We start from the raw sequence: 24181 nt of genomic DNA on the forward strand, positions 1-24181 counted from the left end.
CAAAGTGATTCGAAGTAGAACTAGCGAAGAGGTTGGTAGCATCAAGGATGAAGCATGAGCATGAATTGGAATATGAGGGAAGGTAGTGAATCCGAATGTTCATTTCTATTTTTAGCTCTTTTTTGCATGGGTTCATCCTTCCCGTGTGTTCACTATCCCCGAAAAGACCAGCGAAAACCAGCGTGGTCGGGAGCTTGGGCAGAGACTCCAATGTAATTACAACTTGACCTGCTGACCCACAAACTGGTAACCTTAACCTTCACAACAAACACACAACACACAGCAAAAGTTTTAACCATCAGATATAGATAACATGTGTAACAGACACGTCGCCCTTTTGCGTTACCTTGTTTGATGCTGCTAATCAACCTATTTTTATGGGACACAATATATCTACATCACGAATGGTCATGACGAGTCTTTGAAGACTAAACAGCTTTAAAAGGAGTTTGCCAGATTTTTTTTAAATAAGTGAAGCAAGATAATCGGTTATCTTGTCTGAGTAACCATAATACTAGTATTGAAATTGTATCAGTTAATATCAGGTATGCATCGTCCTTCGGTGGTGCTCTTTTATGGTATGTTTATCACAAGCATTAGGTTTAAGAAGTCAGTTGAATAATCAGATAAGCAGTCTGCTTACCATTACACCAGATAACAGTGATATTATTTCTGTATCACATCAGAATATTACAGTAGCTCTTTTGACATCCACCATACAGTTGTTCTATGATTCAGTAAAGTGTACTGCCAGTGCCCGTATCATTGCAGCGTTTAGGTAGCAATACACATGGAAAATAAAAGATGTGAGAACATATTCACTGAATTGACTAAAGTTTATTTTTAAAGTTTCGATGTGCTGTTTGTTTTAAAAGTATTAACTATTCAAAAATCGTCAAAAGTGATTATAGTGCAAAACAAAAATTACTGTTATTTTATTGCATGATTCAAAAACTGACGATGTTAAACAAAAAGCGTGTGTACAACAATACATTTTCTATAATAAAATAGTTAATATACTATATTAGGAACCTGCAAACTAGTAGGCTACAAAAGATATTTTTTTTATAATTCTACAGTTTACTTTAAAGAAAAACAACTCATAGACCGGAAAACACACAAAAATTAACGTAGCGTGAATGATGTACAGATTACAATGGACATTTCTTGGCTTTTTTAATCAATCGCACCATCATTTTTCCAAAGATGTATATTATCCACATGTATCCACACACACTTTATGCATGATTATATAGCAAACAAACTAAGGATAGGGCTTACTTAAATCATCCAAATCCTGTACAAATACTAATCATCCACAATATACCATTTTGATATTGAGAAAACTTTTCAATAGTTTCGTTTAGCTTCAAAGTTTGAATCATACATATGTTAAAAATTAAATTGTCATTTTTAAAGAAATTTGAACCCTATATGCTCCTTAATGTGAATCCTAAATGTAGAACATATATATGTTTTAGATTCTTTTGTTGTTAGGATTTTAGTTATGTTAAGTGAAAGCCAAAATATTGTTATATTGTCGAGCCAAAATATTGTTAATTATGTACCAAGCGACGGAATATTGTTCAACACATAATTATCATTTGTTACTATAATAATAGTGTTTTGGTTACTCTATAGCCATATTACACAATGATTATCGTGGAAAACATATAAATATAAACATATAAAGTTTGAGGTAGCAAATATCTTTATATTGCAAAACAATGTTTCAGTATACGTTAAGTTTGTTTTCTTCTCTGCTACCTTCTCTGCTTTGCTTCTATAATATTGCACATACCTTGTAATTTTTTTTATTATCTTTGATTAGAAAAGCAATGATAACGCTTATCTCACGGCTCGTGTCACTACTATATTGCACAACTCTTTGCTTTTCATACCTACTGCATGTAATCAGTACGTCAGCGTTGAGTTGAAGACCTACGTACCATGTTATCAGCAGTCAGTTCCCTTTATATTCCATACACCTCTGATTGCATATTATATCACTCAATGAAGCACACAGTATTATGTATATTGTCAAATTATTAAATTAATAAACAGGTGGTCCCCGAGATACTCGATACCTCTAATACGCGAATTCGGAGATACGCGGTTTACTAATTTTGGGGCCCCTTTCCGTTTCAAGTTCGTAGACTGAAATTTCAGCTTCGTATAGCAGTTTTAGAGCAGCTATCTAGGTGGGTATAATATACAGGTAGGCTTATCCCAAGGGGTATGTATTAAGAAGGCTGATTTTACAGTTTCTGTTTCTAAATGAAGATTTTAAGAGTGTTTTTAGTATTTATCAAGCCTTCAGAAGGCTTGTTTGAACAAAAGTTTTCACCCATTCTGTCAAAAAGTGATATTCAAATTTGGTTTAAAAAGTATGCTATGAGACCACCTCGACTACATACACTTTGATTCTGGATTCCATCACCAGATCTCTTTAATTCACCTTGGGATAAATGTAAACATCACCTTGTTTTGCTGTTTTTCGAGCAGGTACTCGAATCTAATTTTAGCTTTCAGGCTAGAATAAACTAGAGTGAAAATTGCAGGCTAGTTTTATATGTGGTTTTGTATGGAGTGTTTACATGATTTCAGCCTTCTACTGTCAAACTCCATACAAAAAACTGACTAGAATCCTAAAGGGCCCTTTTGACAGTTTTTTGAGGAAATTGCACAGATTTCATACATAAATTGTAAAATTCCAAATAACTTCCTTTTGATCGAATGTTAAAAACCATTTCAAAAGATTTAAAACTGTAATATTTAGTCAGTATCATATCAAATTATTAATTGAGCGACTGCAACTACCCTCTACGTGCAAAATTACACGAAAATTAGAAATATTTACGCTGAAAATCACAAGATTCAACTTACGACTAAATTCGAGATACGCGGTATTTTATAGCCATTTTTGGTCCCTATTAACCGTGTATCTCGGGGACCGCTTGTAATTCATTATTTCCTTGTAGTCAAGCACAAAGTGTAGTTTATATTGATTGATTGATTGATTTGATCTTGAGTTTGTAAAAGGAGACAAAATTACTGAAGATAATAACGGAAGGCTGAAGTTGTTTCTTGCTCGAATGTTCAACTCGATCTGAGTCCATCTTTGTTGTTCTTCTTCATTGCGCTTCGACAACTGTCAGTGTGACAGCAGAATCAAGGTTCTTAATGGTTGACGTATGATTCTGAGACGTATACAAAACTAAGGTAACATTTACATAGTTTACAACTCGGCCATCCTGAAAAACCGAATTGACCTCAATTCTATCTGATTCAACTACAGAGGGAGCAATGCTGAGTGTTGCCTGGATTAATCGGTATTTTGAGTTGTAGTTGGTTGCACCCATAGTCTTAACTTATCTGATTCTAAGACCCCGTCGTAAGGTATTTGGGTTACTTGATAACCTTCAATATCTCGCACCACGTAACGATCGTTTGGAAGTATTTTATGAATAATGTATGGGCCTCTGAATTTGGCGATTAGTTTCTTATTTGTATTAGTCGACGTGTCTGTATTTTTTATGACAACATAATCTCCTACGCTATAAACTGGAGCCGGGTTATTTTTCTTAAGAAATAATCTTTCGTTCGTTTGTTGGGATTTAAGTATGTTCTCAGAAGCTTGATGACGTATTGATTCGAAGTTTCTACAGGGTGTAGTATTTTTGTTTTCTAAAAATTCAGTGAGCCCATCGATTACTGTACCCCGTTGTTCGACTCCAAAAAGCATGATTGATGGGGAATATTTGGTTGACGCATGAATTGTATTATTCAAGGCATATTCTACTTTAGTTAGTTGGGTGCTCCAACTTTCGTGATCGATAGAACTTGAAAGTTTGCTAAGAATTGGTCGCAGCACCCTATTGACTCTCTCAACTTGCCCATTTGCTTGAGGTGAGCTAGTTGCTGTTAGAACATGAGAAATTCCGCGGGATGTTAAAAAATTGATAAATTGGGCAGATGTAAAACATGTGGCCCGATCACTAATGATTCGATTAGGTCGACTATAATAAGCCATATATTGGAGTAAAGCATTAAAAACTTCTCGTGCACTGGTTGTTGTTGTTGGGTACAACTTGACAAATTTTGTAAATGCATCGATTACAACTAATACATATTTTCTCCTTGATTGAGACGTGGGTAAAGGTCCCAAGTGATCGATGTGTATTGTATCGAATGGAGTTGCTGTTTTGGGAATACTATGGAGATTTCTGTTATTATTGCGTGCTGGCGAGGAATATATAATACATTTCAGACATTTTTTTATAAAGTTTTCTACTCTTGTCTTCATTAACGGGAACCAATAGTGTTTGCTTATCTGATCGCAGCATTTCCCGGTTCCCAAGTGGCCTATTTTCTCATGAATATTTCGAATCATGTTATCAATCATCTCCCTAGGAACGTAAAGTTGCAATTTGTTAGAAGGTGATTTTCGGTAGACTAATCCATCTTCAAAAACGTATCCGTTCACAGGCCTGGACTCAAGCTCATTTTTCAAATCTTCTATGACTGGATCACGAGACTGGGTTATTTGTAACTGACTGTCAATGTCTAGTTCTTCTATTAAATTTACAGAAAATGATCGGCTTAAAGCATCCACATGACTGATAGCGGTACCCGGGCGATGTTGCATTGTGTAGTTATAATTTTCTAAGAAAAGAGACCAACGTGCAATTTTTGCAGAGGCATTTCGATTTTTCAATGTCTCTACGAGGGAATTGCAGTCAGTGAGAATTTTTATCGGGATACCATGAACATAGCTGTGGAAGCGTTTAAGTGCATAAATGACCGATAAGGTTTCTAGTTCATAGCTATGAAGTTTAGATTCGTCTTTAGAAGTTGTTTTGGAAAAATAGGCTGTAGGATGAAATTTGTTATCGTCTTGTTTTTGCAATAATACGGAACCAAAACCAGTAGCACTGGCATCACAATGCAGCTCTGTTTCACGGGTGGGATCAAATATGGATAAAACTGGGGATTCAATTAGCTTCTGCCTAAGATTATTGAATGCGGTTAGGCAATCTGAGTCGAAAATAAAAGGCTTTTTTGCTCGTATTAAATTTGTCAATGGTTTGGCTAGGTTAGCAAATGAAGGTACAAAACGACGAAAATAAGAAAATAGTCCAAGACATCTCTGGACTTGTTTAATATCTTTGGGAATAGGGTAATTCTTGATTGCTGAAATATGCTTATTACTAGGGCATATTCCGTTCGAATTAGCCTTATAACCTAAATAATCTAATTCTTGATGAGCTATATAGCATTTATCAAGACGCAGTTCTAAACCACATTGACGAATTTTTTTAAGAACTGCCGATAAGACTTGAAGGTGTGTTTGAAAATCTTTTGAAGCAAGAATTATATCGTCTAAGTAGACGACAAGTTTTTCTGAGTCTATGAATTCTCTAAGAATGGAGTTTATAAATCTTTGGAATTCCGATGGAGCATTTTTTAATCCAAATGGCATTTTTAGGTATTCATACTGCCCATTTGGTGTGACAAAAGAAGTATACTTTATAGAATTTTCGTGCATCTTCACTTGATGAAACCCACTTTTTAAATCCAAGAAACTAAAGAAATTCTTATTACTTAAATGTCCTAGGCACGTGTCAATTAGAGGGATTGGGTAGTTGTCGCTAATTGTTATTTTATTTATAGGTCTATAGTCAACACATTTTCTTATTTCTCCATTCTTTTTGCGCACTAAAACGAGTGCTGAAGCGTAGGGAGAATTGCTTGGACGAATTATCTTTTTTTCTAGAAGATCTTTGACAATTTCCTTTACTTGGTTACGTTCAGCGTATGAGAGGCGTCTTGGTTTGCAGTATATTGGGGTGTAATGAGTAAGGCTTATTTTCATGCTATGTTCAGGATAATTAATTTGATTTGTGGGAATGTTAATGTAATTGTCTGCTACTGTTTTTTAGGGCATCAATTTGATCTTTTTGTAGATTTTGGTTTATATTAAGTGTTTTACTCTCAGAGATATCAATAGCGCAAAGTTCTGCAAAAACCAAGTTTTTGTTTTTCTCGAAAGGGCATTCTTCATATTTATCATAACGATTTGACTCTTGTTCAATAAAACTATGGTGTGCAACTTTCCTCGACTCTGTAATATTTGTTTGTTTTAAAATACCGATGTGTTGGAGCAGTGAAAACATGTGTGGTTGTAACACGGGAAGATTTATTTTTTTATTTATATTCATTAATTCATCTTTATTGTATTTGAATTTGATTTATGTGAGACGGATATTAAATTTCATAAGTAAGTCACGTCCGATAATTAATGGCCAAACCATGCTCCCTGCACTGAGAATGTGAAATGTGTGTTCTTTAGTTTGATCATTGAATTTAATTCGACATCTCAACTGGCCACGTGTTTTAAGTTGATTATTTCCTAAACCACGAAAATTTGATGTTTTGATAGCATGTAGACAGGATTTTGGGGCCAGTGATTCATCAATGAAGCATGTTGGACTTCCTCAATCAAAAAGACAACGCACACAGTCAGTCACATTGCTCCAACAATCTTTTAACTCAAAGGCAACACTCACCTCTTGTGTTTCTTGCAGTGTAACTACGGAGTCTCTATCGGTTGTAAAAACTGCTGCTGTTGATGTGTTGTTCCGTTCTGGGCAGTCTTTGTAAGTGTGATTCCTCTGATGACAGTGAAAACAGGCTCCTGGTGGACGAGGCGGTTTCGGGCACTTATCACGATAATGCCCAAAAGCCGAACAATTAAAGCATCGAGTTTCTGAAGCTTCTAGGCTGCCGACGGGTTGTCGTGGTGAAGCACGAGTTGACGGTGGTGCTTTTAGCATACGTAGTTGTTCGTATTTCCCCAACAACTTCTTCAGATCTTCCAGTGTGTTGGCTGCGTAACGCATACCACTCGTGTTGCTTGCATCTCCCATGTTGTCGATGATGATAGTAATAAGTTCTTCTTCGGGTACAGCTCCCTTTTTAGCTATCTTTTCCATTTCCAATACATATCGAAATGTTGTTTCAGTGGGTAGAAGGCGCCGGCGTCGCAATTCAGCGTAGACACATTCCAATGAAGGGCCTTTTCCGAAAGCTGCGGTTAGCTTTACTTTGAGTTCAACATAGCTACTCGCATGCACGGTCTTTGCGAATATAGCCGCAGTTCCAACTAAAAGCCGGCGTGTAACAATTAACATCGATATGTCGTGAAGTTGAAGTATGCTTGTTGCCTTTTCGAGTTCCTCAAACCAAGGAGTGATACTTTCAGATTTGTCGCCAGAAAACGGCGACACCATGCCTGCAACACACTCGAAAACGTCACGCGCTGGAGCGAGTGCATTTACGTCGGCACTCGTTCCGCCAGCGGTCGTTGCCTTCAGCTCAGCCATTTCTTTCTGGAGTAAAAGTAGGTTTTTTTCTAGTTCCAACTGGCGTATGCGCTCCTCCAAAGCAGAGTTGGGGTTCACTTTGTGCGAACGTATCATTTCTCGGTCAATGGTTGCACGAGCAGCAGCATCGGTTGTGGCAATTTCAGGAATGTTGTTTTCTTCTGACGCAGCAGCAAGGGCAGTGATTGTATTATCTATCTTAACGGGAACAATAGGGGCTTCATTGAAAGCTAAGGCGGCCATCTTGGACGATCCAGCTATTGTTTTGTTCTCAAGATCTTTTGGCTCACATTTTTGAGAAATTTTGTCGTATAACATCCGGATTTGCTCTATTGTGGTTGCCGATGGTACACGCGTTCCGGTAGACTGAATTTCACTCAGCATTTGCTCTTTGGTAGGCATTTTGAATATCCCACTTCTGAGTTGTAAAAGGAGACAAAATTACTAAAGATAATAACGGAAGGCTGAAGTTGTTTCTTGCTCGAATGTTCAACTCGATCTGAGTCCATCTTTATTGTTCTTCTTCATTGCGCTTCGACAACTGTCAGTGTGACAGCAGAATCAAGGTTCTTAATGGTTGACGTATGATTCTGAGACGTATACAAAACTAAGGTAACATTTACATAGTTTACAAGTTTGATTGTTTGACTACTCATAACAAAATGAAATGTCAGCAAACAAATCGTCTATTATCGTATCATTTATCGAAATCAGAGATACGCTTAGAAATAAAGATTTGTCACGCAAATTTAACAATGTACATGTAGTACTCAAGATGCACGGGTTCAGAGATACCGGTTTTTTATCAATAGCTCTTTAATTTAATTGCCTTTGAGCAAATTGTGCTGATTTGATACTTCCATTGTCAAATGCAAAGCTTTTGAAATGTTAAGCTTTTGTTAAGTAATGTAAAATGAAATGTTAGAATTTGTTTCGAATTACAAATGAGTGAAAAACGAAGATTCTTGTTGGTGACTTTACAACCTTCGTGGTTATGTCGGTCTAAAAACGATCTCGCTACTTTTTATGTACTAAGCAGCCGAATAGTCCGTCATTTGGTTACCACGGACGAATGGACGGAATAACTTCACACGGGAACGTCGCAGTAATTTTGCATTCCGTTACTGCGACGACCACCACAGTTGATCATTGGTCGTAATTTTATAAATACATCGAAAATGCAGCAGGAACTCATGCCAACATTATCAATTTTATTCGTGATTTGTAGGACATGCGTAACATATTAAACATGAGTTCCTGTCAAACATTGCGAGGGTTGCAAGTAGTATCATCTGCTCTAAATCTTATAGTATTTTTAATAATCTTTGTTTTTTACTTCTTTACTTTAATTTTTTGCAGTCTTGTTCGTCCAAAAGATTATTATTTAATTTTTTTGGTGGATTTTTGCAAAATAAAATAAAAACATTCAAGTGTTTAGTATCCCGTCAAACATTGCGAGGGTTAGGAGTGGTATCATCTGCTCGAAATCATAAGGTCATTTAATAATCTTTATTTTTCATACATAAGTTTTTGTTGTTTAGGTGTTATTCGCCGAAAAGATTACTTCTCCAATTTTTGTGGATTTTTGCCAAATAAAATCTCAAAATGTAGGTGTTTAGTAAACCATAATTTTCAATGTTATTATGTTCAATGTTGTTAAATTGAGGTGTTAAGTATGCTACAATTTGCACTGTAATACCTGCTGAACGGGGTGCTATAATTATAACTGCTAAACTTAGGGGCGAAAAATCTGCCAAGGCTCGCAAGCTCTTTAATGCGAGAGCTCTAGAGCTGTGACTTGTATGGCGTGCGAGCCCTCGCGCGCCCTCGCAAATCGCTGTCAATTGCATGGCGGGAAGCTATAATTTTCAATGTCCCGTCAAACAATGCGAGGGTTGCAAGTGGTATCATCTGCTCGAAATCGTAAGATATTTTAAGAAATATTTAATATTTATTGACAAATTATTTTTTGCTGTGTTGTTCGTCGAAAAGATCACTTTTCGATGTATTCTGGATTTTTGCAAAATAAAATCTCAAAATTTAGGCGTTTACGCCTAAGCTATAATTTGCAATGTTATACCTGCTCTCGGGGTGCTATAATTATAACTGCTAAAACTAGGGGTGAAAAAACTACCAAAGCTCGCAAGCTCTTTAATGCGAGGGCTCTGGGGCGGTGAACTTCCCGCCATGCAATTGACAGCGATTTGCGAGGGCGCACGAGGGCTCGCACGCCGTACAAGTTCACCGCCCCAGAGCCCTCGCATGAAAGAGCTTGCGAGCCTTGGTAGTTTTTTCACCCCTAGTTTTAGCAGTTATAATTATAGCACCTCGAGAGCAGGTAGAACCCCGCCATGCAATTGACAGCGATTTGCGAGGGCGCGCGAGGGCTCACCGCCCCAGAGCCCTCGCATGAAAGAGCTTGCGAGCCTTGGTAGTTTTTTCACTCCTAGTTTTAGCAGTTATAATTATAGCACCCCAAGAACAGGTATAACATTGCAAATTATAGCTTAGGCGTAAACGCCTAAATTTTGAGATTTTATTTTGCAAAAATCCAGAATACATCGAAAAGTGATCTTTTCGACGAACAACACAGCAAAAAATAATTTGTCAATAAATATTAAATATTTCTTAAAATATCTTACGATTTCGAGCAGATGATACCACTTGCAACCCTCGCATTGTTTGACGGGACATTGAAAATTATAGCTTCCCGCCATGCAATTGACAGCGATTTGCGAGGGCGCGCGAGGGCTCGCACGCCATACAAGTCACAGCTCTAGAGCTCTCGCATTAAAGAGCTTGCGAGCCTTGGCAGATTTTTCGCCCCTAAGTTTAGCAGTTATAATTATAGCACCCCGTTCAGCAGGTATAACAGTGCAAATTGTAGCATACTTAACACCTCAATTTGGACAATTTTTTTTAAATCGATTAAAATAGAAATAATAATCTTTTCGACGCATAACACCGCAAAAAAATATAATTTATGAATAAAACAAAAAGATTATTTTTAAAAGCATACGATTTCGAGCAGATGATATTACTCGCAAACCTCGCAATGTTTAACGGGTTACTAAACACCTACATTTTGAGATTTTTTTGCAAAAATATACAAAAATTGGAGAAGTAATCCCGACAGACAAAGAGAACGAAATTTTCAGGCGAGGGGTAGGTAGAAACACGCGGTGGGGGCCCGGCCCAAGATCGGATCCGAAGTCCGTTGTTTTGGGCTCGAAATTAAAAATGGCGGATGGAGCGCTACCACGGAGAGAATGCGCTCTCTTGCTTGCCTTTAAAATACACGAGGCGCTCTCGCTGTAAAGAACGCTCGCTCGCGCTGTTACATCATACCCCTTCCTTCCTGTTTCTTTCGGCTTGCGCAGAGCTGAACTCCTATTCCAGCGAATTGCGCTGCGTTGGACTGACACCCCCTCCCGCTCGTTTCTTTCGTAGCGCGCTGTGCGCTTTCCTTCACACGGACTTGGTGCACCCGAATCAAAACAAAAACTTGAACACATCAAACTCGGTTTATATTTTATCACTTTTATTGCGAATAAAAGAACATTTAAATACATAGCTCCACACAATCTTGCTTCAAACCACACACATTCATTATATTAAAAAATCGTCGTATTTCAAATAGTCGCTTAACTGCATGAATACCGTTGTTGCTGTTCAATGCAGTAAAAAAATATTGAAATAAAGCAGCGCAAATCACACATTTAAGATAAATGGTGAAAGAAAAGCGTAGCTTCATTTCAATGTGCACAACACTTCAACACTTAGCGATTCTTCGATCGCCCGGGACTTAGGCAAACACGCGCGCGGCCTTTCACGGCGAACGCTTGAGCTGAACTGACGATTTCGTGTGGTGGCAAGAAAGGGAGCGCACAGAGGAACATTCGCTGCACTAGTGCGAGTGAGACACCGATACCCGCATGCCGCTGCGAGAAAACCAAACTGAGCGCGCAGGCTGAAAGTGAACGCACACATTCACACATGTGTAATTGTGTGAGTGCAAAAACTGTGTAGAAACCAAAACACGCTCGCGCCTCCGCGTAATTCCGCGTATTTCCAACCGTCTCCCCATGCTTCTACATGCCCCTCGCCTGAAAGTCGCACACTTTTTCATTTTCATTGCTAGTAGGGAATCTTTTCGGCGAATAACACCTAAACAACAAACACTTATGTATGAAAAATAGAGATTTTTTAATGACCTTATGATTTCGAGCAGATGATACCACTCCTATCCCTCGCAATGTATGACGGGCAGAGCCCTCGCATTAAAAGGCTTGCGAGCCTTGGTAGTTTTTTCACTCCTAGTTTTAGCAGTTATAATTATAGCACCATTAAATAAGAGGGCGATGGGGCTGTGAACTTCTATAGCGTGCGAGCCGTCGCAAAACACTGTGAATTGCATGAGTATTTTGATAGTATAGTTGTATAGGATAGTTGATAGTGAATTGCATGAGTATTTGTTAGCGGTGACGTTATTGGACCGAAATTGCCTACTTAGACACGATTTGAAGCTTCTCGTTCAGTTTTCATTACATTCACGCATTCATTACATTCATTTTTAGTTTCATTCACGCAAGGTGCCTAGACAGACTACAAATGGGTTCTTAGCTCTGATTTTGGTAGCTATGATGGATGGCGATTTGTATGGAGATTTGCAGGTAGGAAGTATGAGTTGCCAAGTAACTCCCTAGCTATCAAATGAAAATTGTCATAGTACACTGGACAGACCGACCTGTAGTAATTTATGAGCCTTGAATTTTGTGCAGTAGCCTATTGCGAACGTAAAAATAAATGTCAACGGTTTACAACACTGACTGCTGATAATATCTGCATAAGTCGAATATAATGTTTAAGACAATATTTGACAATAGACAAGAGTTTGTAAAGTTAAAACTAGCCATTTTACTTACTTTACTACTTTAATTCTTTAGTACATTATCAAAAAAAAAATTCATGTTTAAATAAACGTTTTTTTTTTTATTCAGGAGTAACGGTCCAAAAAGGCCGTATTGCTTAAAATAAATGTTATTAATAACATCAAAACTTTCACAGAATTCTGCTAACTAAAAAATATTTATAATTTCTTTTCATTTTTACTAGATGACATCCAGCTGTTCAAATAGCTTACAAAAATTCTCCTACGTTCAACACTCATACTCTGTTTCTCTATCTTTTTTTACATTACCTTTCTCTTGTTCAGTTTGGAATAGCCAGATTTGGACAGTGTTTACACTGTTTCTAGCCGAATTTTTCGGTACTGCGATGTTGCTTTTTGGTGGTTGCATGGCTGGCATAGACGGCTTTGATAACGTCACGTCAAACATAAGTCGTGGAATTACCTTTGGAATGGTTGTTATGATGGCGTTTATAACATTTAGCGCCACTTCAGGTGCAATTATTAATCCGGTTGTGTCACTAGCAGCTTACATCTATGGTACATTATCTTTACAGGTAAGAATGTCAATTCAGTTCATTAGTACAATTGCTTATTTTTGTAAGAATTTTGTTATTCATCATCCACAGTTAACGCTTTTATATATTGTGGCTCAATTCGCCGGGGCACTATGTGGTTACGGACTATTAAGAGCAGTCACACCGTGGCAATATTACCAACAAGCGCTGGAGCACGGAAACGCCCACTGCGTTACAGTCCCTCATCAAAGCCTATCTTCTGGAATGGCCCTTGCAGTGGAGATATTACTAACGGGCATGTTAGTGTGGACGAATTGTGGCGTCTGGGATCCGCGCAATAAGAAGGACAGTGATTCAGTTCCAGTTAAATTTGCATTTCTCATTGCGGGGCTTTCAATTGCCGGCGGGCCTATTACCGGTGCCAGTATGAATCCCGCTCGGTCCCTGGCACCTGCAATATGGAATCATTACTACGAGGGACTTTGGGTACGAATAATGAAAAAGGCAAAAAATACCAATACTCATCCTTCTTTTTTTTTCTTTCACCAGATTTATTTTGCTGGACCTACGATTGGTTCCATATTAATGGTTACAATGTATCGGTATATTTTTCTTCAAAAATGTAGTGATACTTCGGAAATGATGGCCCCATGCAATTGCCATCATGATACGGGGAAACAAGATCCTCATTCTTCTAAAATTATACCATAAATTCGATCGTTGCGAATACCATGTAGCCCCTATTAAAGTGTCTGCTTTTGAAGATAGCATCATTACGTCGGTGTAAGCTGTAATAAAGGCAAGCCTCTTTCAGGGTAAACAAAAGATTAAGTAAACAAACCTAGCAGCATTCAAAACTGACACGATGTGCTATCAGTATAGGTAAATTAAGCATCGAAAATTACCCCCGTTTGTCAGCAAATTCTTTGATTGGCCTTGTTATCGGTAAAGATAAGCTGAAATTGTTCAGTACACCTAGTCTAAGCAATGTGATAGTACGCCAGTTAGCATTCTGTGGCTTTCCGACTCGGTTATTCCATTCGTGATGTATATAACGTTTCCACTTTCATATCGATTAACGCCAAAGTATCCTTATAAAGTACTGCATCGAATAAAACTAGATTGAAAGTGAATTACTAATGCTATTAATAATGTTCTGCTTGGCATTTAACCTACTAGAACAGAAAGTGAAAAAAGGTGAATAAAATGACACATAACGGATTTTCAAACCATCACGAACAAGAGCTTGTAGCAGGCAACATCGATGGACACACTAATGGAATTCACGATAATGATGACGAAGCTAAAAATCATACTAAATTCGATACCTTATGGAACACAAAGAGTGAGTTGTACATAGCATATAGACCACTGTCGCCGTAAACTGACAATGTATAATAGTGTAATAGCGTCTTAACAACATGTCCGTCATGGGTTCAAGCCCCGAATAGACCGTGCTGTTGTATCCGGAAAGGTGGCAAAATAGCTCTAGTAGAACTATAAAAAGGTACTATGTATAGATAGTTCTACTAAAAAAATAAGTTTAAAAATATATTTATTTTGCATTACTATATTTTTATTCAACAATTGCAATTTTTAGTCACATAGAAGCGGAAGATATGGAAAGCGGACATGAAGGATTTAAGACCACAACAACGTGAAATACAATAATTCACCATCCACAAAGCTTCTTTAGACAAAATGTGAAAAAGCATTTCAATTGTCGTTAATTTCAAATGTCTGACATATAATATTTAGTCAGAGTGATAACCACACGTACAATATTGGTTGAATATCATTTACTTCTTTTCATCCGAGATAACAATATCTTGTTTTCGGGTACAGATTAATCCCGAGAAACACAACTAATGCGGGCCGAGAAGAAACCGCCCCAAGCGCCATCGATTAGGCTTAAACGACTGCCCAAGCGAAATTTTTCGGGGATAATGAACACAAACTCATGCCATCCCCAAGCGAAATTTTTCGGGGATAATGAACACAAACTCATGCCATCTCTTTCTATTCATCAGCCCTACTCTCTCACACGCATCGATGAACTTTTACACATCTCTTTGTTCATTGTACTATATTTGAAGGGTTTAAAAGTGATAGATAACAATTCATGTTCATGAACTAGTTATGGTCAAATGTTAATGGTGTAATGTTTGTACCATGGTCGACCTGAGTTCAATTCCATTTTTATTGTTTTTTTATGATTTAAAGTTTTATTTAATTTTTAAAACATCCAGCTCCAATAACTTCAAACTCATTTACTCATTGCTAGAAATGCGTGTTTAATAGTTAATCTGTTATTTTTATTGTTTTATTTATTTCTTTTAATTCTATTAGTATCAGTACCCCTTCATACAAACAAACCAGTAAATAGCACGATAATGAATAATAATATGGTGGCGCAACTGGCAAAGTGATTCGAAGTAGAACTAGCGATGTGGTTGGTAGCATCAAGGATGAAGCATGATCATGAGTGGAGGGAGTGAATCCGAATGTTCATTTCTATTTTTAGCTCTTTTTTGCATGGGTTCATCTTTCACGTGTGTTCACTATCCCCGAAAATGATCTGTATTTCGTTGGTCTTTTCGGGGATAATTCGTTAACGAATTATCCCCGAAAAGACCAGCGAAAACCAGCGTGGTCGGGAGCTTGGGTGGAAAATCAAACATGCATAGAAAAAACTAACCCGTTAAACATTGCGAGTGTTGCGAGTAGTGTCATCTGCTCGAAATCTTATGGTATTTCTAATAGTCTTTATGTTCCTTTCAAACATTAAGAGGGCTGTGAGTAGTATCATCTGCTAGAAATCTTATGGTATTTTAAATAATATTTGATTTTTATTCATTGATTTTTTTACAATGTTGTTTGTCCAAAAGATCACTATTTCTATTTTTGTGATTTTTTTTTAAAAATAAACTGTCAAAATTTAGGTGTTTATTATCCCGTCAAACATTGCGAGGATTGCGGGTAGTATCATCTGCTAGAAATCTTGAGGAAGTTTAAATAATCTTTTTTTTTATTCATATATGTTTTTGTTGAGGCGTTGTTCGTCGAAAAGATCACTACAGTAGAACGTCGATTATCCGAGCAGCGATTTGCGAGGGCACGCGAGGGCTCGCACGCCATACAAGTTCACCGCCCCAGAGCCCTCGCATTAAAGAGCTTGCGAGCCTTGGTAGTTTTTTCACCCCTAGTTTTAGCAGTTATGATTATAGCACCCCGAGAGCAGGTATAACATTGAAAATTATAGCTTATTAAACACCTACATTTTGAGATTTTATTTTGCTAAAATCCACAAAAATTTGAGAAGTAATTTTTTCGGCGAATAACACCTAAACAACAAAAACTTATGTATGAAAAATAAAGATTATTTAATGACCTTATGATTTCGAGCAGATGATACCGCTCCCAACCCTCGCAACCCGCTGTGCAAAACGACGGAAGGCGTTATGGCGTTCTGAAAATTTAATCATGCCTTCCTTTTCTCTCCAACGGCAAATTTGTCAAGCAGCTCGTCGAGCTGCCCGTCCCTGGCTTCGCCTCATACCCCTCGCCTGAGCGCGCTGCCGAAGGTTTGGATGTGTTGGTGCGTCAGACGGCCAATCGCTGTCAGCCGTCGTCCGTGCTTTTTCCCTCCATAGCGCCATCTCTTTCTCGCGTGTGGTCAATGCTCGCGAGCTGTTGTGGCGCCTACAAATGCCGTTAACAAACATTGCGGCGATGAAGTTGCATTTTCACAAATCAAACCAAAAAATCGCAATGAGTTCAAACACTGCAATATAAAAATGACTAAGGAATCGATAGTTTACGCAGGAGGGTTTGCTGTGCAACGCGCAGAATCCTAATCCGCATTAACACGTTCAGTCCGGCGCTGATTTTCATGAGCTTACCGTTCCGCCGGCATCTAGAACGCAAGCTGATTGTGGAATCGGTATACTGGAAATTTCACCGGCAGTCCCTGGGGCCTGCCATCGTGCTGAACGTGTTAAGCAGTAAGCATAGCACTAAGATTTTGCTTTCGCCTGTTATGGATTACATAGATATGCTAAGCATCCTGCGCATGGTTGTGAGTGAGCGTGTGTATGCAAAACTGTCGCCGAATGTATGCTCTTCCGGAATGTTATGATCCATAGGTCAAAGAAAGGAAGGTGTTCATGAAAGGCGGAAAGACGAATTGAGGCCCCTGTAAATGGTAACTGATGACCGGGAGGAGGGGGTACTGGCACACAGCTGTTGGGAGATAGATTGAACATTATACTTAAATTGCAGGCGGATGGAGGGGGGGGTGGCCATGGAACCCCAACGATCATCGGTCACAGGCCCTAAAATTGTTGCCGGCATGAGGGGTGGGGTGGGGGTGGGGGTGTGAGAGTGCAGATGGTTCTCCAGCCACGGGGCACCAACGACCATCTTTCCGGGGGCCCTTGTCGCTAATACTCTGTCCACTTGTAGACATACGACATACTACAGACTAGAAATCTTCGGTGACCGCCTAGTCCGCCTACCGTTAGATCCACCGTTGGTTCATGACGGTGTTTTTTTTTTACTGTGGAGGTGCATCCTTCCCCCTGTCTGCAGCGTATGCATCGAGCAGGAGACAGTGTGGCAGTATGCAAGTTACCCGCTGGATAGGAGCGGACGCGCGGCAACGCCATCATTCCGCACATCTGCATGCCCGTCTTGGGTTCTAACCGCGTATGAACCGTCCGCCGTAGCAAGAGGTGACTATCCGGCTACGTGGTACTCAAGTCCTGAAAAGGCCGGCATGATCGCGTTGGCTATTACGCCAATAATAATAATAATAATATAATAATAATAATAAAAGAACTAAGCATAGCTGTCCACACTCGGGTAAGAGTTTGTCTTGACTTTGTTGCTGCCGGGCTACCGCTGTGACGAGACAAATACACGGAATGCACTCGACCAAAACATGAACCTACCGATCCGAACCCATTCCAAGGCAGTGCCGGTCAATCGGCGTCATGATAACTACTCCAAACCAACAAGCCACCAGATTCTGGACGGACAGGTGCAGCACCATACGCGCACCGTAATAAACAAATCCAGAATCCTCTTTTGTATGGATTCAATTCAAAATGTTGTTTCCACTTGCGTCCGCTAGCTGAATTAGAAATAAATGTGCGACATATCACACGCATGATTGCTTAGATCGTGTGTCTTTTTAATACCCCCCACAGCAGAGCCGATCGCAAAGATGCCAATGCCAATGGTTGTGTTGTCTCTCAGGTAGCGAGATCGAAAATGCATGGACTTTGTAGTCGCAGCGGATGAAAATGTACGCATCAGAATCAAATAGTTTTGGGGTTTCCAAACGCACGCACACACACAAACACACAAACATGCGCGCGCAAACTCACACACACACACACACACACACACACACACACACACACACACGCACACATGCATGAACGCGCGGACGCCAGCACGCACGCACTCACGCACGCACACACACACGAACGCACGCACGCACACATGCACGTACGCGCGCACGCCAGCACGCACCCACGAAAGCTTGCGCACGAGCACGCGCCCCCGAAGTCGCGCCCCCGAAGTCGCGCACGCGATCACGCACCCTCCACGAAACCCCCCCCCCCCCCTCCCGCACGAGCGAGTACGGCTACCTTATCGGTAGAACGGCTGGTTCAGCTATCTTGTAGCGTATCCTCATTCAAAGCGCCGGGCGGGTTGGGGGATCGCGACATGATAGAGTGAACGGTCACTTTCCCCGCGCTGTGTGTGTGTGTTTGTGACGAGACCCAAAAACTCGAGACAGATTTCGGCACATTAAAAAAAAATATATATTGCCACTATACACTGTGCTACATGATGCTTAGAAGGTCGTTGAAGCATCAAACATGTTCAAATTAAAATATATTAGATTAGTGTTAGACGTTCTCCTACGCTTGTTTTAAATAGGCTTCTTCACCCTCAGTTGGCAGGGGCATCGAATGGTCTCATCAGCAGCGGCACGAAATAAAATAAACCATCAATACACCGATAACACTTTGAATCCCAATCCAGCTTCTCCCACAGCGCCTCAAAGGTCATACACACATTAAATAAATGCTAACACCCACCAATAACAATACACAACCGCAATGCACATATGAGTATCAACGCATACACCGCAACAGCCAATCAGCTGGTGGCGGAAGGCACGGGCAGAAGCGCAAGTAAGGCAAGGCATGGCGAGGGAGGGAGAAGAAGCGGACGAGTAAATGGGCGCCAATATTTTTAAATTTTTTGACCGTTTTTTTGCTCCACCGCCATAAATAGTTCGTCCATTTCGCCAACAGATGGCGCTAAACTTGCTCGACCCAGCGCGGGAATCGCTGAAGTCCAGCGCGGGAGACCAGCCAAAATCTGCGCTGGCCAGCGCACAACAAAATCGAGCAGTTTTTTGAGCTCGCTTTCTAGCTCGCTTTCCGCCGAAACTGATCGAGAAAGCGAGCAGAAATGTCCGAAGAACCGATCGAAGCTTTTGATCGGTTGAAGCGTTTACGGTATTTCGAGAGAGCGTGCTGTATGTGTATGTCTCTTTTTGACAAAAAAGCTCCGGTACGCGATCGTGTTGGCGCAAAAATGATAATGGCCGAAAAATGTTCACATCCACGTTCTCTTTCTTTTCTCTTTTCCCTTTCACCTCGCTTTATCGTTATTGATTTTTGCTCTCTAGCTACATTGAGCGAGTGGCTGACAAGTTTTCGATCGCTTTGCGCAGCGGGAGTGCCTTAAATAATTAACCATTTTCTTGTTTTAATTTCAGTCTCGAACACTACGTCGTTTATCATCGTTTCCAAGTTTCTGGCGGAATTTTTTGGAACAGCAACGCTCATGTTTCTCGGCTGTATGGGCTGCCTGGATGGTTTTGACAACGTTACAACCAACTTAAGCCGAGGCATCATTTTTGGCTTCACCGTTATGGTTGTGATCCTCACGTTTGGTGTTGTATCAGGAGCACATATAAATCCAGTGGTTTCCATAGCCGCTTACATCTATGGTGATCTTTCTGGCACAGTAAAATAGCTGAGATACCAATTTTTTTTTTCGTTACGATAACCATTCACATTTATTTTTCAGATGGTATTAATTTACTTTATAGCACAATTCGCCGGTGCTTTATGTGGTTACGGACTACTCATGGCTGTTGTTCCGCAAGATTATTTTAACCAAGCATTGGTGGATGGCTATGGGAGCTGTGTTACTGCTCCACATAACAGCCTTACATCTGCAGGAGCATTGGCAATAGAGTTCATAGTTACAGGAATCCTTGTATGGGCATGTTGTGGAGTTTGGGACCCGCGAAATGCAGACCAACAGAACTCGGTACCAATTAAATTTGCGTTACTGGTAGCAGCCATCTCGGTTGCAGCTGGTCCTGCCACAGGGGCTAGTATGAACCCCGCTAGAACACTTTCTCCTTGTATATGGAATAATAGTTATCATAAATATGGGTAAGATAACCATATAAGAAGGATTTCGAGTCAATATTGTCGATTATCTGATTCATACGTAAATGTGTCAAACAAAACCACGCTACACGAACTGAAACGAAATCGGTATTATACAAGCTTGTTAGACACTTCATTCGTTTACTCGAGACATTGCTACCAAATTGATCTGAACTGGATTTGTTTGTCAAAACAAACTACAACGCGTAACGCATGAAGTATCGTTCCAATTTATAATTATTTTTACGTGTGGCATATTATTGTTTTTTAAATGTGTTTGGCAATGTCATGAAAAGTAGCGCTTGTGGTATGATTTTCTAATTTCTGTGTAATTTGTTATTCCCACCCTTTTTCCAGTGAATAATTACAAAAACAAGCCGAACTTTGGGCCGGTCTGGTGGTACAGTCGTCAACTCGTACGACTTAACAACATGCCCATCATGGGTTCCAGCCCCGAATAGACCGTGCCCCCATACGTAGGACTGACTATCCTGCTATGGTAACAATAAGTCACTGAAAGCCAAGCTCACTTCACTAGTGGGTTTAAGCAGGCCTTTGACCGACAGCGGTTGTTGTGCCACACAAGAAGAAGAATTACAAAAAATCCCTTTTGAATGTAATTACATGCAATTCATGTGGTTTAAAAATATGTATTTAGTGGTTAAACCGTAAAAAAAAACGCTTTCCGTAGCTTTAACCTAACAGAAAGCTGTTGGACAAAAAAACGGTCTCCGTTTGAGTCACAAGCAGTTGAGTCACATAATCGGCACATAACCACACGAATTGCATGTAATTACATTCAAAAGGGATTTTTTGTAATTATTCACTGGAAAAAGGGTGGGAATAACAAATTACACAAAAATTAGAAACTCATACCACAAGCGCTACTTTTCATGACATTGCCAAACACATTTAAAAAACAATAAAATGCCACACGTAGAAATAATTATAAATTGGAACGATACTTCATGCGTTACGCGTTGCAGTTTGTTTTGACAAACAAATCCAGTTCAGATCAATTTGGTAGCAATGTCTCGAGTCAACTAATGAAGTCTCTAACAAGCTTGTATAATACCGATTTCGTTTCACTTCGTGTAGCGTGGTTTTGTTTGACACATTTCCGTTTGAATCAGATAATCGACACTATAATCGGCACTAATATGTTAACCTTGATACCTTACACAGATATACTTCGTTGGACCACCGTTGGCCGGTGTTATTATGCCCATCGTGTATAAGTACGTATTCCGAAGAGAATCCAACAACATCATCGAACATATTCCTGCCCCTCCACAAGAACAAGTCTGTGTTTGTATCCTGCACAATAAAGATTCACATGTTGAAAAAGTTTAATAGTGATGATAATCATCATTTTGAAAAATGTGAGAAGATAGTGAGAATAAGTGTGAATTTTTAATTAAATCACTTGAAATATTATAAATTCAGTCGAGAGAGAAAGTGTATGTGCAAAAGGCGTGCAAATAAAAAAAATCGAGATGATTTGATTGTGTGTGTGTGATATGGTTTTTTTTTCTTTTCTTTTACCTAATGGCAATCCCGCACGCACTCTTAGCTTTCGTTCATCAAGCAGCTACAATTGAAATTTCACGAAAACACTCTCGGAGTACACCACACAAGTTCGCAACCGACGGAAAACCCCTGGCTTTAGACTCACCTAGGTGGAACTCCGACCACGCAAACTGCTCGAATTTTCGTGCCGGGAATAACTTTGTAGCGACATCTATCGGATAACAGATCCACTAAAATGATATTTTTGATTATATACAGGGGTTCGCGATCTACCTAGTCCCTTGAAAGAATTGTAAAATTTATGCAAACTGTATGGAATTTGTTATGTCCTATAGATTATTGATCTTATTATTAATGATAGATTATTGATCCCAATTTAAATCATACAAATTCATAAGGAACATATGATTCAATAAGAAAAGGATACAAAATATTTCAATTTGATACTTTCAAAAAATATCAACTATCAATGCTGTTTAGCCAAACTTAAAAGACGTTATACTAATTACAAAAATCAATTTATTTGGTGTTATGTTTTGTGCGGTTCACAAACGTTCAACATAAAACGAATGCAACTGGTACGTAATGACTAAATGATTTCGACAAAAACAACAACAAAAACAAAAACAAAAGAAACACAAAAACATGATCAGTACGCTTAAGTTCAACGAGCTAGACATTCTAAAAATATTCCAGCATCGTTCGCATCTTCTACCTCATTCCAACCTTCATCCAAAACAATCCTATATGCCCCTCACATGGTCGCTCACACACGTAATTCTCCGCATCGAGGTCGCGCATCTATGTCAGCGGTGCGCTAGCCTTGCAACCCAGTTACACTCCTTGTTCTGAAACTAAAAGGTGGAAAACTATCTGCTCTTAGAAAGACTCTTAGGATCGCGTAGTAAGTAGTACCTTGCCTTCCATGCCATGCTCGTCATGCAATGGCGCTGAACACACCCGGTAGAAATGAAGTGGTACCAACACTTATCAGCGAACCGTTTGAGGTTTTCGGTGGGATCGTGTGACGACAGCTATCAGTTTACTCGTAGCGTCCAACACGTTTACAGTCTCAACCGTAAGTCATCGGAACACATCGACGGCTCCTAGTTGCATCACTTCTAATCTCAGAGCATCCAGTTTTTTTTTTTTTTGCGAAGTTCTATCTTTACTGGGAGGCATTTCCTTTTGTTCCTTAAACGGTGAGTTTTGTAACGTCAGTTTATTTTGAAATCCAACAAACACATCAAGTGTATCAAGTTTTTTTTCAACTCAAATTATGTGTTATACTACGCAAAGATAAATACATATATAAATTATAATCTTGAGATATAGTAGATTATCTCAATTAAGAAGAATTAAAACACGTTCAGGTCTATCATATTAATGATCCTGCATTACTTTATTACCGTTGGTAATTACATTACATTGATTTCATACAACGTTAGCATCGATATGTACGAGTAAACGAATTTATACAATTACAATTCGATCAGTTTACGGATGCGCGCGTGATTATTGCTACCAGTGTGCCAGCTATTTACACTTTCACATAGCCACAATGTTTGCTTGTTGATGACCCCAGGGTAAAAAGGCCATGCGATAGTGAACCAATGCCAGCAAAGGCGCGAGAACGTTAGTTCGTTTGAGATTGGTGTATTTAAAAACACACTCAACCCCTCCTAAACGTATAACCGTTTAGGCACTACGTTTCTTATTTCCGGTATTAAATGAAATTCAAACACCGACATCGAACCATCAAGAAAAACGTGCATTAATACCAAAAACTCGCGTAAAAATGTGTCTTCCTTTCTCCTGTTCAATCGGAAAATGCCGGCATGAATACAGGCAAATAACATGTTCTCAATTATTATGTTTTAACTAATTGAAATTTAAAGCTGATTAAATCTATGCTAAGATTTTTTGTTTAAATCATTTTGCAACAAGACATTATGCAATGTTTGACATATTTGAGTTATTTTTAAATAAAATAACACCAATCATTAAAAAAACGCTAAGTTGTTCTTTACTGTATGATTTTGATTCTTTACAAAGTCATAAACAATTGCTACATTGTTGTATCGTGTTTATTCATATCTGACTCTAGCTCTCTTAATCAATACCGAACTATCCGGTTCTAGCTTCAATAAACGTGGCAGCATTCTCTCCACTTCTAACATCCACATTCTCAGAATGTATTAAACATCTGTAAAATATGTTCTTCTCTTAATCATAAAGGTAAAGGATCCGGCTCCGTTTGTTGTCCAGCGTGTTTTTTATTGTGCACGATAAAAAACACAGCGACTACACTACATTGTCAGGTATCGCTATCCCAGGTTACTCTTAAATAAA

The 24181-nt window shown here is 39.2% G+C and overlaps 1 protein-coding gene, 1 long non-coding RNA gene and 1 pseudogene across 2 annotated transcripts; all 3 read left to right on the top strand.

Annotated features, from left to right (window-relative positions):
* LOC121602674 (aquaporin AQPAn.G-like) lies at positions 1 to 13911 on the top strand. The gene is made up of 4 exons (XM_041931438.1): positions 1 to 806; positions 12601 to 12851; positions 12924 to 13298; positions 13362 to 13911. Exons 1-4 carry the CDS (start codon positions 791 to 793, stop codon positions 13521 to 13523), a joined length of 804 nt encoding a protein of 267 aa, XP_041787372.1. The 5' UTR covers positions 1 to 790; the 3' UTR covers positions 13524 to 13911.
* On the top strand, positions 1890 to 12588 carry LOC121602675. The gene is made up of 3 exons (XR_006006468.1): positions 1890 to 2201; positions 11963 to 12058; positions 12501 to 12588. It is a non-coding gene; the product is annotated as an uncharacterized LOC121602675 (long non-coding RNA).
* Positions 13809 to 24181, top strand: part of LOC121602676 — a 16054-nt pseudogene continuing 5681 nt past the window's right edge.

Source organism: Anopheles merus, unplaced genomic scaffold, assembly GCF_017562075.2.
Source record: "Anopheles merus strain MAF unplaced genomic scaffold, AmerM5.1 LNR4000568, whole genome shotgun sequence".
Classification (NCBI taxonomy): Eukaryota; Metazoa; Arthropoda; class Insecta; order Diptera; family Culicidae; genus Anopheles; species Anopheles merus.